Raw genomic sequence first — 19,886 nt, 5'->3', positions numbered from 1 at the left:
CCACCCTGCATCCATCTGCTGGCCTGGCTCTGAAGCTAAGCAGGGTTGTTCCTGGACGCGAGACCAGATGCTGCTGGATCTGGTGTTGAGGGCCAGTAGGCGGCACTCTTTCCTTGTGGTCTAAAATATATATATTTCCTAATGCCCCAGGGCAGTGATTGGGGACATTTAGGGGTGCCGTCTTTCGAATGCGACATTAAACAGGTGTTCTGACTCTCTGTGGTCACTAAAGATCCCATGGCACTTATCTTAAGAGTAGGGATGTTAACACTCTGTGTCCTGACTAAATTCACAATCTGGCCCTCATACCATCATGGCCACCTAATCATCCCCAGCCTCCAATTGGCTCATTCATTGCCCTTCCTCTCCCCTGTAACTATTCCCGAGGTCATTGTTGTAAATGAGAATGTGTTCTCAGTCAACTTACCTGGTGAAAGTATTCCTGTACAGGAATGTGGAAAGTATGCCATTATAATTCCAAGAGAGTTATTGGGCTTGTGGGGGTTTGGGGAAGGATATGTGTGTGCTATGTTACTTTTATACAGTATTAGAACTGTAAGGAACTTTTGGCATGGACCGAGGGAGGAGACAATGAAACTGTTTTGATAGTACCGTAGGTAATGTCCCTTGCTAACAATGTATGGTTTTCCCAGGTGCAATAATCTCCTAGCTATGCATTTGATCTGTGTTCTAGATCTATTACAGGGAATGTCACTCAGGATCGCTTCTCTGTTGAGTTTCTCTGGCAGAAAGGGCAGGGTCTTGTCAAAGGGACTCATTGTGCAGGCCCCATGGTCCAATAGATAACCCTTGTTGTTTCTGCGCAGGCCTGGGTGAGGCAGATGTGAACCCGAACAATGGCTGCCCCTCTGAGAAGGCGTCGGCGGCGACTGACTCCACGGGCACTGAGGGGCCCAGCAGCTCCTGGAACGAGGCCAGCACAGCTGATGCTGACGATAGCGCCGCGCCACGCCCCCACCTGGTCCGCCTCTTCTCCCGAGATGCCCCGGGCCGCGAGGACAACACCTTCAAAGACCGCCCTTCTGAATCGGATGAGCTACAGACCATCCAAGAGCACAGCGGAGCGGGATCAGAGTGCGGTTCAGAGGATCAGGATCTAGACTAAGTTTGTTTCTTTGCCCTCCCTTTCTCAATCTTTAATACCCCCTTCGCTCTTACCTGAGAGACCGAACCCCACTTACAGAGATACTAGCAGCATTACCCAACCCTAACCACCGACATGGCAACTGCAAGCTCCTCTGGACTGTCTAGCCTGGGAAGGAAAAAGAAGGCCCCTGGCCTTATGGATCAAATTGGGAACTTCTTTGGAGGGGACAAGAAGAGGAAGAGCAAGGTGAGGAAATCAGAGAGTTTGATTTGTTTCAAAGATACACCTCTAAAGTACCATGGTTTATTTTTGTGTTCAGTCTTCATTTGAGGGACTAATGTCTGACTTATGGTTTTGGTAGATTGTGATCTGTTTTTGTTTCAATTTGCTTAGATTTGATGTCATTTTTTTTTTCTTGTGATGTACCAAAGTTTATGACATTCTCTTGAAATTTGCTTCTTTGCGAATGAATGGCATTGAAAGCTACATTTACACTGGATAACTGATTTGGGTGTGGTTTGAGATTGGTGTAGCGCAAAGAGGCTTTGGCTTAAAGTCATTGGACTAATTGTTCTGTGATTGTTAGTACCACAATAAAATGTCATTTAAATGTTTTATTTTACATTTTATTTCAGTTAGAGCTTCAAAGCATATGTGCTACTTATATGGTCATAGTTGTGGTACAGTACAGGTGAATGATTGAATTGATCCATTTACATGTGTGTGTGTGTGTGTGTGTGTGTGTGTGTGTGTGTGTGTGTGTGTGTGTGTGTGTGTGTGTGTGTGTGTGTGTGTGTGTGTGTGTGTGTGTGTGCTTTCATTCCAAATATACTCTATGCTTAACTCATAAATATATCTAAAACTGGAGCCATTTTAAAGTTGTGTATCAGGTATTTTTAAGAGAGAGTAATGATTCGGGAGATTTCACGGGGAAAATTTGAATAAATGTCATATGTCAGCACCCTTACTTGGATGTATTTTGGGAGAGACTGGTATGATTGTTAGGCTACCAATTTTCCTGATTTCTGAGTCTTTAGTTGTTAGCCATTTTAACTGTGGATAGTCCATGGTGGGGAACTATAACCTAAATGCCTTGCATGGACCTCCATTGGGTGTGGAGAGAGTCTTTGACTAGGATTCTCTCACTCCTTCTTTACAAAGACAGCTCTAGCCCATAATATTGTACATAATCCAACATAAATAATATAATATACTATAGAGTAGGAAAACCCATTTATCTCGGCTAATCCTTATCCTATATGGGTTTATGTAGAATTCAAGATGCTGCGTTGTATCGTCGGAGTTCAGATAATATATGTCATTTAGCGGACGCTTTCATCCAAAGCGATTTACAGTCATGCATACATTTGAAGTATGGGCGGTCCCGGGAATTGAACCCACTATCCTGGCGTAGCAAGCGCCACCTGGACCCAGATGTGTGTGTGGATAACTGTTGCGGTACAGTGAGAATAGTTGAGCCCACATTGCCTTGTTTGTCTCTCTCTCTCTCTCTCTCGATCTCTCTGTGATATGCTAAATGCTAAATCCCAAAGCCTCTCCTTTGAGCTGGTGACAAGGGATGTAGATAAATTGATATGGCAACCCAGTGCAGTGCACATTTCAGTCCGCTTGGCACTATTTGTTTATCAGTTGTCATCTAAAACAAAATGTACTGTATGTTTCAACAGTTATGTGTTGAAGTTGGTACACTGTATTGAAGAGAGAGTTCAAGTCCAGCTCCGTTATGCTGTCCAGCTCTGCTTCACTCTGGGGATTGGGAGTGACTTCCTCATTGGTTCAGAGAGGAGAATGGTAGTTTGAGATGGTGATCCAATAGGTTGCAGAATGTGGTCTGAACTGTCTCAACAATATGCATTCCTCCCATGCCTTGTAACAACTTCAGAGAGGACAAACATCTTTTGACCTTTGTATATTTGAATTCAATCCCAGATCAAAGTAATTTGAGCAGTTTTTGTTTTTCATTTCGGAATGATTTGGTTGTGTGCATCGTAGATGAGATTCTTTCACATTTTAAACATCATTGGAATGTGCTGCTAAAACATCTGCCACGAGTGAAAATGTCAGTGTTTTGCCTGTCAAAATTGAATGAACAAAATTATTGTAAAAGAGCCAGTATTAGCTTTTTGTTTTTATCTATTTGTTTGAATTTAATTGTCACCTCTTTCTGTTCTTTCAGGAAATTGTACGTTGTTTTCTACATCAGAGTAGTGGAGTTGCCTTCAGATGTGTGATAAGTGTTTTGTATTTCAAATATATGATCCCTAACTCTGTTGCCTCGAGCAGAATGTATTTTTTTTCTGCACTGATCAAAGTTTAAAAAAGGATAAACAGGTTCAACATTTTTTTTTAAATCTTAAAGGTCCAATGTAGCCGTTTAAAAAAAATCGAATATCAAATAATTTCTGGGTGACAGTCAAGTACCTTACTGTGTTTTGTTTTGGTTTTGGTTAAAAAAAACAAATTGCTTCTTAGCAAAGAGTAATTTCTCAAGCAAGATTTTAGGACTATGTGGGAGTGGTCTGAGTGGGGAGGGGGAAACTAGCTGTTATTGGCAGAGAAGTTTGGAACTGTTTCTTATTGGTCTATTAACTAATTGACTGCCTGGTAATCCCACCAAAACAGGCTTAAATTTCAGCCTGTCTTTTCAAACAGCTCTTCCACTAAAAGGGAATTGTCATAATTTTCACAATTTCACAGTATTATTCCAGCCTCATAGTGTGGAAATATACACTGGGTGTACAAAACATTAGGAACACGTCCTTTGGAGGGTGGACTATTCTTGATACACACGGGAAGCTGTTGAGCATGAAAAAACCAGCAGCATTGCAGCTCTTGACACACTCAAACCGGTGCGCCTGGCACCTACCACCATACCCCGTTCAAAGGCATTTCAATCTTTTGTCTTGCCCATTCACCCTCTGAATGGCACACACACTACAATCCACATCTCAATAGTCTCGATGCTTAAAATCCTTCTTTAACCTTTTACTGCAGTTGGCTAAATCAGGGTCAGTGTTTCTTGATAGTCTTAAACAAATCTATTTTGAAACCAAAGTATACACCTCACACACACGGTTATGGGCTTAAAAAAAGAAGACACCTGTACCATGTCAGATATAGAGGTGAAATGTATTCAATCTTGAGTTTGCATCCCTATATTACACTTTATATACATCACAGAAGACTGAAATATAACAAAACCGTTTGACATAGAAACACCAGATTTGCAGTTAGATTTTTATTTATTTATTATTAATTAAAATATGAATAACATTCCACCAAGATGCAACTAGGTAATTTGACTGCAGCAATGGGCTACTGTTATTGACTGATATGAATGTTCACTGTTGAGCCATGGATCCTTTTACAACCTGGAGTTATCTCTTTCTGTTGTACATTCTTGTCTTGGTTTCACCTGTATTTTTTTGGGCCTTTCATTAGTTGATTCTGGTTTGAAACTAGTTCATGGGAATCTGCATGGTGATGTCATATATATTTTAAGAAATTAGAAAGATATCACCAAAAAACGAAGACAAAACTGGTTTAACCTCAGGAACTAAAGCCAATTTGTTACCTGTCAAAGCTGATTGGTAATCCGTATTATTCAAAAAGGGGAAGACATTATTAGACTAATTTGATGGATAAATGAGTGTCTATGTGCAGGCACCATGAAACTGAACTCCATGACAGCAAAATAAGTCAACTTAAATACGGGGTCTATTGAGTAACTTTGTCAGGACTAGGACCCGATAGCCTGAAGAATGTTAAAAGTACAGTACAACAACTGTTTATGATTCAGAACCCAAAAGCTTCTAAGAGCTGAACTCCTCCCGCCAGCTTGATGGAGCACCGCTCAGGTTCACTGGTGTCTTTTTACCCAGACCTGGATCAAATACTATCTAAAATCATTTCAAATGCTTCAGCTGGGCTTGATTGAGCTTGCCTGGCGCAATGGAGCCAATAGAGTAGTCTCAAAAGTGAAAGCCCTGCCCAACTGGAACTCAAGGCAGACTAAAGCAGACGCTAAAATTATTTTAAGGAGTTTAAATAGTATTTGAACCCAGGTCTTCCTTGACCCTGTCAGGAACTGTGTTTGTGTGTGTGGGAGTCTGTTTGATCCCAGGGTGGATCCATGGATCCTATTCGATGATCCCTTTTGTAATGCTTTGAGATATCCAACTGATGCTTGTAATTTTGTTTTGTATTTCCTGTGAATTGTAATGACCAACATCTGTTCCTAACCTGATCCTGTTCTGAGCTTTTGGATAAATGGCTTGATTAAACTCTCTTAACAACACCCACCCTAAGCAGTGTTTGTTATGCTTTTGTATTGTTGATGTTTTTATTATGTAATGTCACTTTTGTTGTGATGTGAATTTCATTAATCTGATGACTGTTATTTATTCAATCCCCTATCTATGTTTAATTGTTACCATATTTAAATTAATCATGTAACAACTAACTCATTAGGAATTTGGGGCACAACGGAAGAAGTTGTTTAACGAGTTACCATCTCCCGAATTAAACTCAAGAAGAGAGATATATATATATATATATAAGTTATATATCCATAACAGTCACTTATTAATCATTACCTCATCAGTTCTCATTCTGAACAGTTGTTGCTGATTATTCAGTACTACACAGTGGTTTAATAATTTATTTACTAACTAAATAACACAGAATATACACTTACATGAGACAAAAGTCCCTAGTAGACTGACCAGATATGACGGCTTGTTACACATATGGAGAGGGGGTGGGGAAAGAGAGAGAGATAGAGGGGACATTTTTATGGTCTGGGAGGTGAGGTTAAGTTGAGACTAAGTTCTAATCATTCCACACATATAGCTAACGTTCCATGTTTTACTGGTCTGGTAGGTGAGGTTATCTTCTGATCTAGTGTTGAGGTTGAGAGTTTCAGCATTTCCGAGACGTTCAGCGTTTCCAACCATTTCAACGTGTGGACCATGGTCTCACTTCTTTTGGTCGAGTATGTTAATTCTTAGCGAGTCCTTTTAAGCACTCTGGCCAACGGGAGTGTTCCGTCATCCGTCATACTGAGCGTGGCTAGTCACTGTGCATAGTTTATATGAAAAACAATTATCTTAAACTCTTAAACTAAAATCACTTTCCTGTCTTAACAAAAATAGTTACATCCATTTTCATATCACATAGACAACATATTGAATGGAAACTCGACCGCCGGTGGGGGTTTCCTTCCTACGTTACGGTATTTGGTTCATACAGTTTTTAATAACATCACAAAATGAAAAGCAATATGACATTTGTTTTCGACATCTACTCATTGACCATTTCCCACATTCGGATGTTAGAAATGTTTGTTCCAAAGTTCATATTTTGGACGTTAGAGTTTCTGGCATGCAGAAGTCTCTTTAGACAAAAGACGTTCCATTCCCAATACTAAAGGGTAGAGAGAGAAAGTTCCCCCCTCCAGAGATGGGGAAGCTGGCCCAGTTGAAGAGGGAATGGAACGTACATCATCAAACTATTCCCATTTGTTTTGTCTTATCACTTCTTAAGTGGATAAGACCACACTCTTCAGTAAACAGCATACTTGTCTAGACGAGGCTGGGAGAAGTGTGGTGTAGACTTCATGGAAATATGAGGCTTACTCTTAGCTCAGCTTTTATTTAGTAGCTTAAGGCCATGTACAATGGGGGCTAATGTCTTGTTCCTTGGATGAAAGAACTAGAAGGTACACCAACATTGACTGATACCCTGGTACCAGATCTGTTTGCTCTTTCTTAGCCAACTCTTAGAATTGTTGTCATGCCAAACAGTCTGGCCTCACCTCAATCTCAATTTCTGATCATGCTGTCATTGATTGGCACAGTGAGAAGTTAATCATGTTTGACATGACAATGACCATAGGATTTGGCAAGACAGCATTAACAGATCTGGGACCAGGTTAATATGCTGAATTCTTTCTTTTGGAAATGCATCTTAGTCTTACTGTCTGCCTTATGACTTTTATTCAACTGAAAATTATATTTCAGTCACATTTGTATTTTATACTTTTTTAATTGAAAGTATTTTTTGAACTGATTTTTAATTGAACATCTTGGAAAGCTTATCAAGATACAGTAAATCAGGATAAAACAACAGTGTTTATTTCTTGTTTCCATTTTGTATTCAGGCTAGCAAAGGGGCAAATAACAGCTATTTTCAAAACCAACCGGAATACAAAACGAAAACAAGAAAGTCTGTCTCACTTTTGTCTGTCTCGCTTTTTGGAGACCTCCAGTGAAGTATTGTCATGCTACTTCTCATTGAACCCATTAGATGTTCCTCGTGGTCAACAATGAAAGAGTCAATGCTACCTTGTTAATGTGTAAATGTGTACATTTTACCAATATCTAAGACACTCATAGTGATAGCCAGAGTCAAGTCAAGTATTCATACTTGAGAGCGAAACAAGGACATGAAACAGAACCTGAACTTGCTCTGAGCACTACATGTATTTGACTGTGGGATAGTTGGTGTTTTGTTTGTTTTAGGATCCAGAGGTGATGAGGACTGAGGAGTGTAGAGCATACCTACTATTACGCTACTTTCACCTGGCACTGTAAGACAAGCAGGGTCAAATGTCAAGAGCTAGGTCTCACTAGACGTCCGGTCCAGCACCCTGGGATTGGATGGTAAAGAACCAGTTCAATTATGGTTCACTAGATTGTGGGTCCCCAACTTTGTCTTGTTATTGTTGTCAGTGTTAGGGAATGACCTAGAGCGCCACTGCTTTCTCATTTGACACTTTGTTGTAAACTGTCAACCCCCTGAGGTAGTTGTCCAATTCCTGCTAGCTTCTCTTAAATCGTTGGAGAAGTTGCAGCAAAGAGACAACTGAAGAGGTCATCTGGCAGTAGAAGTACTTCAAAAAGTCTGTCCTCCTGAGACTACGAACTGTTACAGTAGATGTCACTTCAAAGGAGTCAGTCAGTGGCTAGTGGATCTGCAGCCGGTGAGTCTTACTAATCAATCGCCGAGTTGTCAGTTATGACACTGACGGACATTGTTCTATGTGAGCAATCAAATCTAAGTCAAATGTAAAGCTGTGCTGGATTGAGGAGCATGCACTATATATTCAGTTGAAATCGGGAGTGCACATACACCTTAGCCAAATACATTTAAACTCTGTTTTTCACAATTACTGATATTTAATCCTGGTAAAAATTCCCTGTCTTAGGTCAGTTAGCATCACCACTTTATTTTAAGAATGTGAAATGTCAGGATAATAGTAGAGAGAATTATTTACTTCAGCTTTTATTTCTTTCATCACATTCCCAGTGGGTCATAAATGTATATACACTCAATTAGTATTTGGTAGCATTGACTTTAAATTGTAACTTCGGTCAAACGTTCCAGGTTGCCTTCCACAAGCTTCCCACGATCATTTGGGTGAATTTTGGCCCATTCCTCCTGACAGAGCTGGTGTAACGGAGTCAGGATTGTAGGCCTCCTTGCTCACACACGCCTTTTCAGTTCTGCCCACAAATTGTCTATAGGATTGAGGTCAGGGCTTTGTGATGGTCACTCTAATACCTTGACTTCGTTGTCCTTAAGCCATTTTGCCACAACTTTGGAAGTATGCTTGGGGTCATTGTCCATTTGGAAGACTGATTTGCGACCAAGCTTTAACTTCCTGACTGATGTCTTGAGATGTTGCTTCAATATATCCACATAATTTGTTGATGCCATCTAAGTGCACCAGTCCCTCCTGCAGCAAAGCACACCGACAACACCTGCCACCTCCGTGCTTCACGGTTGGAATGTGTTCTTCAGCTTACAAGCCTCCCCCTTTTTCCTCCAAACATAAGAATGGTAATTATGGCCAAACAGTTCTATTTTTGTTTCATCAGACAAGAAGACATTTCTCCAAAAAGTACGATCTTTGTCCCCATGTGCAGTTGCAAACCGTAGTCTGGCTTTTTTTATGGAGGTTTTGGAGCAGTGGCTTCTTTCTTGCTGAAAGGCCTTTCAGGTTATGTTGATATAGTACTATTGTACCTGTTTCCTCCAGCATCTTCACAAGGTCCTATGCTGTTGTTCTGGGATTGAGTTGCATTTTTCACATCAAAGTACGTTCATCTCTAGGAGACAGCGTCTCCTTCCTGAGCGGTATGACGGCTGCGTGGTCACATGATGTTTATACTTGAGCACTATTGTTTGTGCAGATGAACATGGTACCTTCAGGCATTTGGAAATTGCTCCCAAGGATGAACCAGACTTGTGGAGGTCTACACATTTTTTCTGAGGTCTGGCTAATGTCTTTTGATTTTCCCATGATGTCAAGCAAAGAGGCACTGAGTTTGGAGGTAGTCCTTGAAGCACATCCACGGGCACACCTCCAATTGACTCAAATGATGTCAATTAGCCTATCAGAAGCTTCTAAATGACATAATTTTCTGGAATTTTCCAAGCTGTTTAAAGGCACAGTCCACCTAGTGTATGTAAACTTCTGACCCACTGGAATTGTAATACAGTGAATTATAAGTGAAATAATCTGTCTGTAAAAAATTGTTGGAAAAATTACTTGTGTCATGCACAAAGTAGATGTCCTAACCAACTTTCCAAAACTATAGTTTGTTAACAAGAAACTTGTGGAGAGGTTGAAAAACAAGTTTTAATGACTCCAACCTAAGTGTATGTAAACTTCCGACTTCAACTGCATGGGTAAGATCTGTTTATTTGACAGTGGGCAGTTTGTGATTTGTGTGTCTCCACAATAACTCACACACTGTCTCAATAGGATAGGATGTAGTGATAACTATGTGGCCCACATATCCTCCTGCTCCTTAGTAAATAATACATTATTACAATTCATTTATTCCAGAATAAATGATTGACCGTGATCCATTTCTGAAGGAGTCGGCTCCCAGGTTTGACCTCCAGCACCTCCGAGGAGAGAGGTTTGACAGTAATTAAATCCTCAGGGATGAGGTGTCCTATGAGTCCTGAATACTCTCTCTACCTGGGTCTAGGTGACCTTGTTCTTCACTGCAGGAAACTTTTGGTCACTATGACATTAACATGACGGTGTAATCTGGTCTATAATACATTCAGGACTGCAGTTCTAATTTATGACTGTTGTCAGATTTTTGCATTACGACTGCACTGACGTGTTAATGGGATAGTGAAGTGTCAAGCGAAGCGTTACCGAACTTTCTCTACGAAGGCTGGGCTGCCATGAGAGCAGCTCGCTGAGTTTAGAACGTATAAATGGGCGTCCATTGTTATGCAAATCCAATCGTGTATGTTGAGGATGAAACTGGATTTGTAGCTTTATGAAATTTGGATGGCAGTGTGATGCATTTTTATTGTTGTTTTTTTCCGCTGTGGAATGAGCACAGCTACTTTGTGACGTCTGATTTTGTGGCCAAATAACAATGCGCTCCGTGCCAGGAACACACACTTACCTCTCATACTCTTCAAACATCAAACAGAGAGAGGAGAACATTCCCTCCGTCCCTTCCTCCCTCCCTACGCAATAATCCCCCGCTCTGCTCTATCCTGAAGGGACCCTCCTTTCTTCAGAATACCGTTGTCCTTTGAACACTCTTCTTGTGTTGGAAAATACTATCCTATACTGGCAACGTTCAGTGCAACATGTTTCAGTAAAGGACATGTGAAGTTCATAACTGAATATTGTGATCCCTCTTTACTAATATATCCAAACGGATTCTAAATTCAGAATTTAGGATTCCTCAATGTAAAATTAGGTCAAGTAGGAGTTTAAAAAAATAAGTTTTATCAACAAAAAATATATATATTTTCAGAACTATTGCCTGATTCACTGATGCATTTTGAATGACCTTTTACTCCTGGAAACCATGTGGTTGATGTATTTCATACCATTCCACTGATTCCACTCCAGTCATTACCACCAGCCCGTTCTCCCCAATTAAAGTGCCACCAACCTCCTGTAACTCCTAGAGTCATAAAAATTCCACGGAACAATACTTTCCAAAAAATTCTGAATCAGCTACAATTTAGAATGTTTTCTCAAGCTGCCAACATGATGTAACATACAATACTGTGTAATTGATGGTCTAGTTACATTATCTGAAGACAAAGCATGGGTTTAAGGTACAGACAAACCCGTGGCAACACTGAAATCCCCACTAGGCACCTCTCTCTTCACGTCTATTCCTCTTTTGCTAGCTCCTTGCCTGTCTTACCCCTGTCTTTCAATGTCTCTCTCGCTCTACTTCTCTCCCTCCACTTTCTGACTTTCTCTTCCCAACTCTTTCTCTCAGGCCGCTCAATCTCTGGAACTGTATTTAGTGGGAACATAACTGGAACTTCTGATGTGTGTGAGACGCGGCTGTGAGACAAATCAGTTCTTCACAACAACCACAAGGCGGTGAAGTTAATTCACCTGTAACAGCTCCAGCACAAACCCAACGAGCACTTTTTGGGTTGAAAACAACTTATTTTCCACGTCTTTTCAACATCTTTTGCTCATAGGGAACGAACTGACCAACCAACAACCATGCTACCTATTGGCTATTCTACAGAGCGTCATCTGTATTCATAAATGTGTTGGATATTATCATCCACTTCCAATAGAACGCGTCGCTTAGTTTGATAGATTCTAAATGACCTCTGGTCCTCCGGGTTAGATACCTAGTTATTGGAGAGGATAATGCTCATAAGAACACAACACATTTTCTATAGCAATGTGTTTCTTTCCAGAGGTCATTGTCTGCATGAGTCTGCATCCATCCATCCAACCATCCACCCATATATGGGCAGAAAAGACAGTGAATGAGATTCAATTGGAACCCCTAATGAGTGTATTATATTGTGAAAGATGCACAGGGGTGAAAGTTTACCCTCTCATTTTGGTAAAGTTCTCTCATAGGGATAATCACAGGGATTCAGTGAGAGCCTCTCCACTCTCTTCACTTACTGACATGAATGGGGGCATAAAGGTCCCCTTGCTCTCACTTCACAAAATACCACAGAGAGAGAGGCACTCATTAGGAAGAAATGGGTTTCGCTATATCAAAGGATGTTATTCACAAACATACCCCTAAATAGCCAACTGGGAATAATCAGGGTTATTATTGAGAAAATGACAATGAATCTTTTCAGAATCACACAATTTTAATTAAGGTCCCAGTTGTGTGCGTCTGGAAGGTACATGTTGAAGCCTATTGTGAGAGAGAGGGGGGATGCTATTTATTCAAGTTCAAGAGAACGAGACATAGAGCTAATTTTGCATTCATCCCCATCCAATCCTCTAAAGATGTATCTGTCTGAAGTACAACTTAATTGTATTGATCTCTACTTAACTTCCCCTTCAACAGCATTTAGTGTTGATATTTACCACATTTGGCAAAATATCCCAAACTTTTTCTTACTGACTTTATACATTTATTTATAATTCCTTCATCCAATTAGTTTTTAACCACTTATTTTCCGTTTGAATGAGTTTTGGATGGGCGTTATCTGTGGACACCTACGTGAGTCTGCTGTGAATGACTCATAGAGCTTATCTCAGGTCCTCTGTGATGTAAGAGCTCCCCAGGTAGTCCATCCAGTGGAAGAAGTCGTTCCACAGCCACAGAAAATGTGCTCCAGCATCCCTGGTGTTTGGAAATATGCCACCAGCTGTTTCCAATGGTAACACCTTTCAGAAGCTGGAGAGTGGAGGCAGAGTAGAGCCTGGTCTGGTTCAGGGAACACACTTTATTGTTAGGTTGTGTTGGGCTATATGTATTCCCGCTGTGCCTTTATAATGTTCTTCCATCCCGCCCTCCTTTCCTTCTTCCATCCCGCCCTCCTTTCCTTCTTCCATCCCGCCCTCCTTTTCTTCTTCCATTCCGCCCTCCTTTCCTTCTTCCAACCCGCCCTTCTTTCCTTCTTCCATCCCTCCCTCCGTTCCTTCTTCCAACCCGCCCTCCGTTCCTTCTTCCATCCCGCCCTCCTTTCCTTCTTCCATCCCTCCCTCCGTTCCTTCTTCCATCCCTCCCTCCGTTCCTTCTTCCATCCCGCCCTCCTTTCCTTCTTCCATCCCGCCCTCCTTTCCTTCTTCCATCCCGCCCTCCTTTCCTTCTTCCATCCCGCCCTCCTTTCCTTCTTCCATCCCTCCTTCCATCCCTCCCTCCCTTCCTTCTTCCAACCCGCCCTCCTTTCCTTCTTCCATCCTGCCCTCCTTTCCTTCTTCCATCCCTCCCTCCATTTCCTCTCCAGGGTTCTTTCCGTGGCCTGTCCTCTCCTGTCAGACCTACCAAGGCAGCCCCTAAGGGTGGGGAGAACGCTGTTGTGCGCCTCTTCAGAACGATTGTGAGTCACCCCATTTGCATAGTTTTCCACTGTTGATGTTTGACTTGATGATATGAGGGCATCAGGTAGTCTACCAGTTAAGAGCAGGTAGCCTAGCAGTAGAAATAACTTTAGGCCAGTAAACGAAAGGTCACTGGTTCGAATCCCTGAGCCAGCTAGGTGAAAAATCAGTTGATGTGCCCTTGAGCAAGGCACTTAACCCTATTTGATCCTGTAAGTCGCTCTGGATAAGAGTGTCTTCTAAATGACTAAAATGTAATGAGAAAAACCCTCATCTATTGTATTTCTAAAGATCTCTGTCACTCTCTCCCCTCAGGTGTCCCCTGCCCCTCCTAAGTCTAGGGTGAGCCCTATTTACTCTTACTCTTTGTCAATATTGTCCAATTGAGGAGTAGAAGGTTGTTTTTGTCTTTGGATGGGATTGTGTATTTGGCTTTGTTAATAACATGTGATGTCACTGAGCGTATGTCGCTGAGTCTGTGCTCTCTCTGGTGACGCGAGCGTCTGCCTTGCTCTGCTCTGCTCTGCCCTGGATGTGGACTCGTCTCTTCATGCTGCACTGCCTTTGCTCTGTGTAAGGCCTGAGTGATTAACTCTCCTCCCCTCACCCCTGTGTCTCACCCCTGTCTATTCCCTGTCTCTGTCTCGTACGTGTCCTTGTCCAGTGGACGGCAATGACTGCGAAACTAGGCCAGGTACGTGGTTAAACGCTACAGCTAAAGCAAACGAAGAGAAAAATCCCCGGCCGTTCTTTAAAACAGTCTATTCTGTAACCATCTTAAGGCTCGAGAGCTTGTTGTAATCCAAGCATACATGCATAACGCCCTCATCGGTTTTTCTATTTTATTAAATCATGTTTTGAGTGGTTTTGTTTGGCAAGCTCTCCGCCTCCGGCTCAATTGAATATCCAGTTCTTTATTTGCTGAAGTCGTTTTTCCCTTTTGGTATGATAACCAGCAACTTAATCCTGCTTTTTCTTATTTGCTTCGTCCTCTTCTCTTGGCCCCTGTTGGCCCCTGTGCGAGCGTGCATGCACGTGTGTGTGATTTGTGTGTGTGTGCACATGCGTTTGTGTCTTTGTGTGTGTCTCTGTGTGTGTATGTGTCAGTGGTGGCTGCTGATGATGAGGAGGACGGCTCATAGTAATGCCTGGAACGGATTCAATGGAATTGTATCAGCTACATGGAAACCGCGTTTGATGCCCATTCCATTTACTCCATTCCAGCCATTATTATGAGCCGTCCTCCCCTCAGCAGCCTCCGCTGGTGTGTGTGAGTGTGTGTGTGAGTGTGTGTGTGTTGTAGATGTTATGAGTCACACATAACAGTTAACATTGTGTGGGTAAAATAACAGTGAAAAGGGATGAGACCTTTTAAGGGATCTTTAAATAACACTTTGAAGTGTTCCTCCCCCAACATTTCATTCATCCTCATGCATGTTTATTGGAGTTTTGCGTGAACGGTTCCCAGTCTAAACCCCCCCCTGTGAGAGTCAGAGCAGCCACAGCTCAGCTGTTACTGAGATTGAATTTAGAAAGTGCTTAAGTGGAAGCACTTCCACTTTGACTCAGATTGATTTGCTCCAATGAGCCACTTTTTGATCTAGGCTAGACTAGTTCAAAACTGTAGGTAAAATTTCACTCCGTGATAAGAGTCACTGACTCGAAGGCCATCTTTTCTATAACCTCGTCACCTGCTGGCTTTCAGTTGAGCCTGGGGACGACGCTGTCGCTTCTATTGTTTTCAGGCAACATGATATTATCAGAAAACATTCTTTAAACAACCATGCAATACCCACGTAAGATATGTACACGATGCCGCTTTTTAGCCATTAGTAAATCATTTAGACGAACAAACACAGAGACGAGCTGGCAAAAGCACACACTGACTGGGCCACCATGCTAGGTGACAACAACAATGTCTCCCGGTGTCTTACCTCACCCATGCTCTCTTCCCGGGTGTCTCAGAAGTCAACAGGATCCGCCAAGGCGAAGAAGGCCGGTGCAGGCGACAGCGGAACCCTGTCCAAGATCTTCAAAATGGTAAACGAACACGAAAACCCATTTATAAAGGAACAAAAACGCTCTGATCTGTCTTTGACAGTAGCGTGAAAAGGGAATATCCAATTATATAATTCCCTTTGTATGTTATCGAAACTAATTCCAGAATGTGCACTTGATTAAACAGATGGGATCTTTCTTTCTCTTGTATTCCTCCCTCCTGTCTCTCTCTCTTCTTCTTTCACCTCAGTGATGATACCCAGCACTCAGTGAGTAGCTAATGAGTCATGGGCGGCAATATATATTTACTCTTACTTGCTATGAATTTATTCAACGTTGGTAGGCTAAGGTGACACCTTCCATTGCCTATCATACCATCGGCAGAATAACTGCACCTCGAGACAGCCTCTAGACAGTGATAATTGCAGTGTCTGGCTGATGCTACCGGCTTCATGCATTAAAGAGTGCAGTTTGATGTCAAAGGTAACGCTATTTGTGGCTTGATACGGACATGCAGCACCTAACATAATTGGCAGCTTACTTGCAGGCAGTGATCTTGCACCTGTGGGCCTACACATCGAAACCAGCTTTAGGGATAGTAGTCTTGCTTACTCTTAATGGCTGTTCTAAGACCTGTGCTAACTGCAATGGGACATGCTTAGCAATTACAATTGTGGCGTGTGGCAGCTTTGCTCACTTTGCCGATGGCTTCCGCAACTGTAAACACACCGTCAGGTAAGCCAAGCTGTTATGGAAGCAGTGCCTTGCATTCTTTCTACAACTAGGACATTGCACTTTTAATTAGATTGACCATCTGGTTCATGCATGTGTGTGCCAAGCACACTGCATATCATACTGGGATACTACACAGACAGACTTATTCAAGAGGTCCTTCTCCGACGCAGTAGGCCACACGTAAAGGTAAGGCAGACACACTTACGAGCTGCATAGCACCCCTGGTGTGTTCGTCTCAAACAGACGACGGAGGTGTCTGAACAGAGAGTATACCATTTATAGATATTTTTTTACTACAGTCTCTACTGTATCTTTCTCTAGCTCTCTCTTTTGGTCTCCACCTCTGTCTGTCTCTCTCCTTCTCCTACGCTCCCTCTGCCCCGTGGACTCACTTTCTCCTCTGAGCAGTGACTCGGAGAGCTCCTGCATTCTGAGCGGCTGTTGTTTGTTTGTCTCTCCTTGCGTCATCCATGGCATGGTGAATGCTAATCTCTAGGACATGCTCTGGAGGTCTCTGGCAGTTTTAATTACCCAGTCTGGCCCAAGCTTCAGATACAGTTATTTAATTAGGCAGAATAGGCACTGAGAGCTTATGTTCCGGTAGGTACAGTCAGTGCACTCACAGTGATTAGCAAGGCAACCAAGCACAGTCAGCTCCCTCATACCATACAGGGGGCCTACTTTTAAAAATGTTTAGAGAGTCTGTATATATCCACATGCTCCCTGCATAGGTGTCTTTGCTAGTTGGACTATGTGGCATTATGAAACTAAAAGATGAAGACGATCAAGTCTATAAATGTGTGGGTAAATAGTACACCAATCTTCTCTTGCTTATAGCTTGTTTCCCCACAATCTCTCTGCCTAATTGGCGTTAAGCTAAAGCCACCATCTTTAGCGCTTCCGATTACCGTTTAGTTTTAATCATTATCTGGGGACAGACTTTTATTTCACGTTTTCTTTTCATTTGTTTTCCATTCTCCAGTTCTGTTACCGCATTCTAATTAGTTTGTTTTTCGAACCGATAATGATTTTAAACTCAAATTGCTGTAAGAATGGCTCAGAGCCTGGCCCTTTTCCTCTGATCTCCTTTTGTTTCAGGAGATTTGAAGGCTTTGTACGTTGTGGATTATATTCATTCCAATAGTTCTCCCTAAAGAATTGTTTCATTTGTATAATCTTTGTTCCGTTCCAATCCTCCCCTCTTTCTCCTACTTTTATATCCCCATGAGAAAATGCACAATCTATTCTTAGGGATTGAGCTTGGTGAACACAGCACAACACATCATTGATCAGTTTTGGCAACGACATGCAAATTAGAACTGGGAGATGTCTCTTTTTAGGGCATAGCCGAGAATTCACAAAAAAAACAATTCTGATAATACCTAGAACTCACCCACCTACTCTAACAAAAAAATTGGACACAATGCTCAAGGCCACGTAGACTGTACGTATAAATACAGCTGGACATTTGTGTCCTAATTAGCAGGTCCCTTTAGTGAGCATCGTTAGCGAATGACAAAAACAATCCATTTCCTGATTATTATTTTGTCTCTCACTCTCTTGCAGGGCGCAAGCCGGACTGGGTCCCTAACCAAAAAATGAGGTCCCTTTCAAGAGCACAAAGGCAGACGTCAAGGAAAGGGACACGAGTGGGGGAAAACAAAGAAGATAAAAGAACGGATCTTTGTCGACTCACACACACACCTCTTCCCTGCTTTTCTAACCCGTTCATTTTATAACTCAAATGCCTCCGCCACCGCACCCGGCTGGTAGATATAGCGACACAATCTGTGCCCCTGCCTCTCCCTCCCGCCTCTCCTGTGCAACCATCTTGGATGTGAACTGTTGCCGAAGTCATCCGGACCCCCCTCTCACAGCCTAAAGGACCCCTGTCGTAGCTCTACAGTACCTGTGTCTTCATTTCTATTTCTCTGTCTGTCTGTCTGTCTGTATAGAGTCGTCTAACAAGGCTGGCTATCTGGACCAGACTTGGCTGAAGTAGCTTAGGTCCAATTGACCTGGCCCTGACCGCCTGTGGTTGTGAAAGTGTGACCAGGTCTGGTTCTGGTTCAGAAACGAATGATTATCTGTCTTGTCATGCTCGTCTTTGTCCCCCCCCCCCCCCAAACCCCACACACTCTCCCATTTCCTGTACATCCTGACATGAATTCATAGCTAAGCATCGTCTTACTCAGCTTGCATGGGTTGTTGCGATGGCCAGTTGGCCATGTGTTTGTACGTCTTTACCGTCCCGTGTCATCAGTGTAAAGTGTCCTGTCTTACGTGTTGCTGTCCTTCCATGTTTTTACATTAGGGTCTATGGCTGGCTGTGATCTTCCGTGGTAAAATGACATCGAGCTACTGAAAGTTAACCCACTAACAGTCTCGCCTGTAGTATCCACTGAATTGTAGAAATCAATGGATGATGTTATCATTTCTAATATTATTCTCATTAGATTTTCAGTACATGTAGATTGATTAGGACACTAATGTGTATGGGATTGGGAGTTTCCCCATCCAGATATAATGGAGATTTGTCTAAAATGCACTGTTTTGACCTTTGAAAAGCAGACACGGACTGCTCTGAAACCAAGCTCACGCTGGACCTGCCACAACCATGGCATTTCCAATGGCAGGACAGATTCAAACCCTTTCCCCCCCATTAGGTGTGGTCTTCTCTGTCTTAAGTATCTCTTGCTTCATATATCTATCGAAGCACTGCACAAAATATGAATACAAAACAGCTAGCTAAGCAATACCATTTCTGACTGCCAAAAACAATGTGCTGTGTTTACTCCATGTGGATATTAAAACACCAACACTGTCATAAAGGTGCTCCTTATTTAACTGTGTAAAAGCATAAATGTTATAAAAAAGATGAAGAGGGATACAGAGGGCGTGGAGTTTGTTGACCAAGGTACGAGCGATGAGTTGCATAAAACTGCTTATTACTGCCACTGTACTGTCCAATATCCTCCCACCAGTCTTTCCTCCATAAATAAAAAATGTGTGTAATCTATAGCATACTCTGCCTGTCTCCCCCTGTCACCCCTCCCCCATGTCTTAATGTGCGCACGTGTTTTTGTATGGGTCCTGTGAATGAATGTAGAATGAAACTCTCGAGACCCTCATTGTTGTATCTATCGGTAATAAAAAGATGTACGACCAGCCACTTAATAACTTGGAGAAAATAAAGGAATTAAAAATCATTAAATCGTTATGGGTCTCTGGTTGTGTTGTTTGATAGAAATGTAAAAAGTAGTGTACACACATGCAGTAACTTGCCGGTGTAGGGTACAAGAACTGATTAAATATTCATCTTTGTTTAGGTCAGGTCATTGTGTCGTTTGAAGCAGACTCATGCCAGAGCTGCATCTCACTCCTGCTTCCAAGAGTAATTGTGTTTGCTCAATAATTGCATCATCAAGGAGAGGAATTTAATAATTCATCAATGTGGGGGAAGAGACATTTGTTTTTATAGAAGTTGAAAGTGGCCATGCTCTTTCCATATGCTGCGAAAGGTTAATAACTCTGGGACTAATGAAAGATAGAGGTACAAAAATGGATTTTGACTATGTGGCAATGGCTTTTTCAATCGCTAAACACTTGCCTTTTCTAGAGACAAGGTTTTGATGCAGAGACATACCGAGATCTTCACATATCACAGAAAATCAAAAACAGACAAAATGCAATCAACTTCGCACAAATTGT

The 19,886-nt window shown here is 42.1% G+C and overlaps 2 protein-coding genes across 3 annotated transcripts in view; both read left to right on the top strand.

Moving 5' to 3' along the window:
• The window catches only part of LOC139394505 (myelin basic protein b), a 53,344-nt gene extending 52,218 nt beyond the window's left edge, over positions 1 to 1,126 (top strand). Inside the window, exon 4 of the mRNA XM_071142582.1 lies at positions 828 to 1,126. Within this exon, the coding sequence (XP_070998683.1) occupies positions 828 to 1,126 (299 nt within the window). The remainder of the gene's footprint in view (positions 1 to 827) is intronic.
• LOC139394513 (myelin basic protein-like) lies at positions 1,019 to 19,395 on the top strand. 2 transcript variants are annotated; one of them, XM_071142595.1, is made up of 6 exons: positions 1,043 to 1,354; positions 13,349 to 13,441; positions 13,758 to 13,784; positions 14,107 to 14,136; positions 15,408 to 15,482; positions 17,742 to 19,395. In XM_071142595.1, the coding sequence occupies exons 1-6, from the start codon at positions 1,241 to 1,243 to the stop codon at positions 17,775 to 17,777; spliced, it is 375 nt and encodes a 124-aa protein (XP_070998696.1). In that variant the 5' UTR covers positions 1,043 to 1,240; the 3' UTR covers positions 17,778 to 19,395. The 2 variants fall into 2 exon arrangements, with proteins under 2 accessions (XP_070998705.1, XP_070998696.1); XM_071142604.1 differs by lacking the exon at positions 14,107 to 14,136 and having other exon boundaries at positions 1,019 to 1,354.
• The last annotated feature ends 491 nt before the right edge of the window (positions 19,396 to 19,886 follow it).

This window comes from Oncorhynchus clarkii, chromosome 3, assembly GCF_045791955.1.
Source record: "Oncorhynchus clarkii lewisi isolate Uvic-CL-2024 chromosome 3, UVic_Ocla_1.0, whole genome shotgun sequence".
Taxonomy (NCBI): Eukaryota; Metazoa; Chordata; class Actinopteri; order Salmoniformes; family Salmonidae; genus Oncorhynchus; species Oncorhynchus clarkii.
Note: the sequence above shows the minus strand (reverse complement) of the source record. Positions and strands in the feature narration are given on the sequence as shown.

Excerpts from the sequence above, each read along its gene's own strand:
- LOC139394513 (XM_071142595.1), top strand. The coding sequence starts at position 1,241 with ATGGCAACTGCAAGCTCCTCTGGACTGTCTAGCCTGGGAAGGAAAAAG. Across the intron at positions 1,355-13,348 it reads ACAAGAAGAGGAAGAGCAAG|GGTTCTTTCCGTGGCCTGTC; the intron begins GTGAGGAAATCA and ends TTTCCTCTCCAG. Across the intron at positions 13,442-13,757 it reads TGCGCCTCTTCAGAACGATT|GTGTCCCCTGCCCCTCCTAA; the intron begins GTGAGTCACCCC and ends CTCTCCCCTCAG.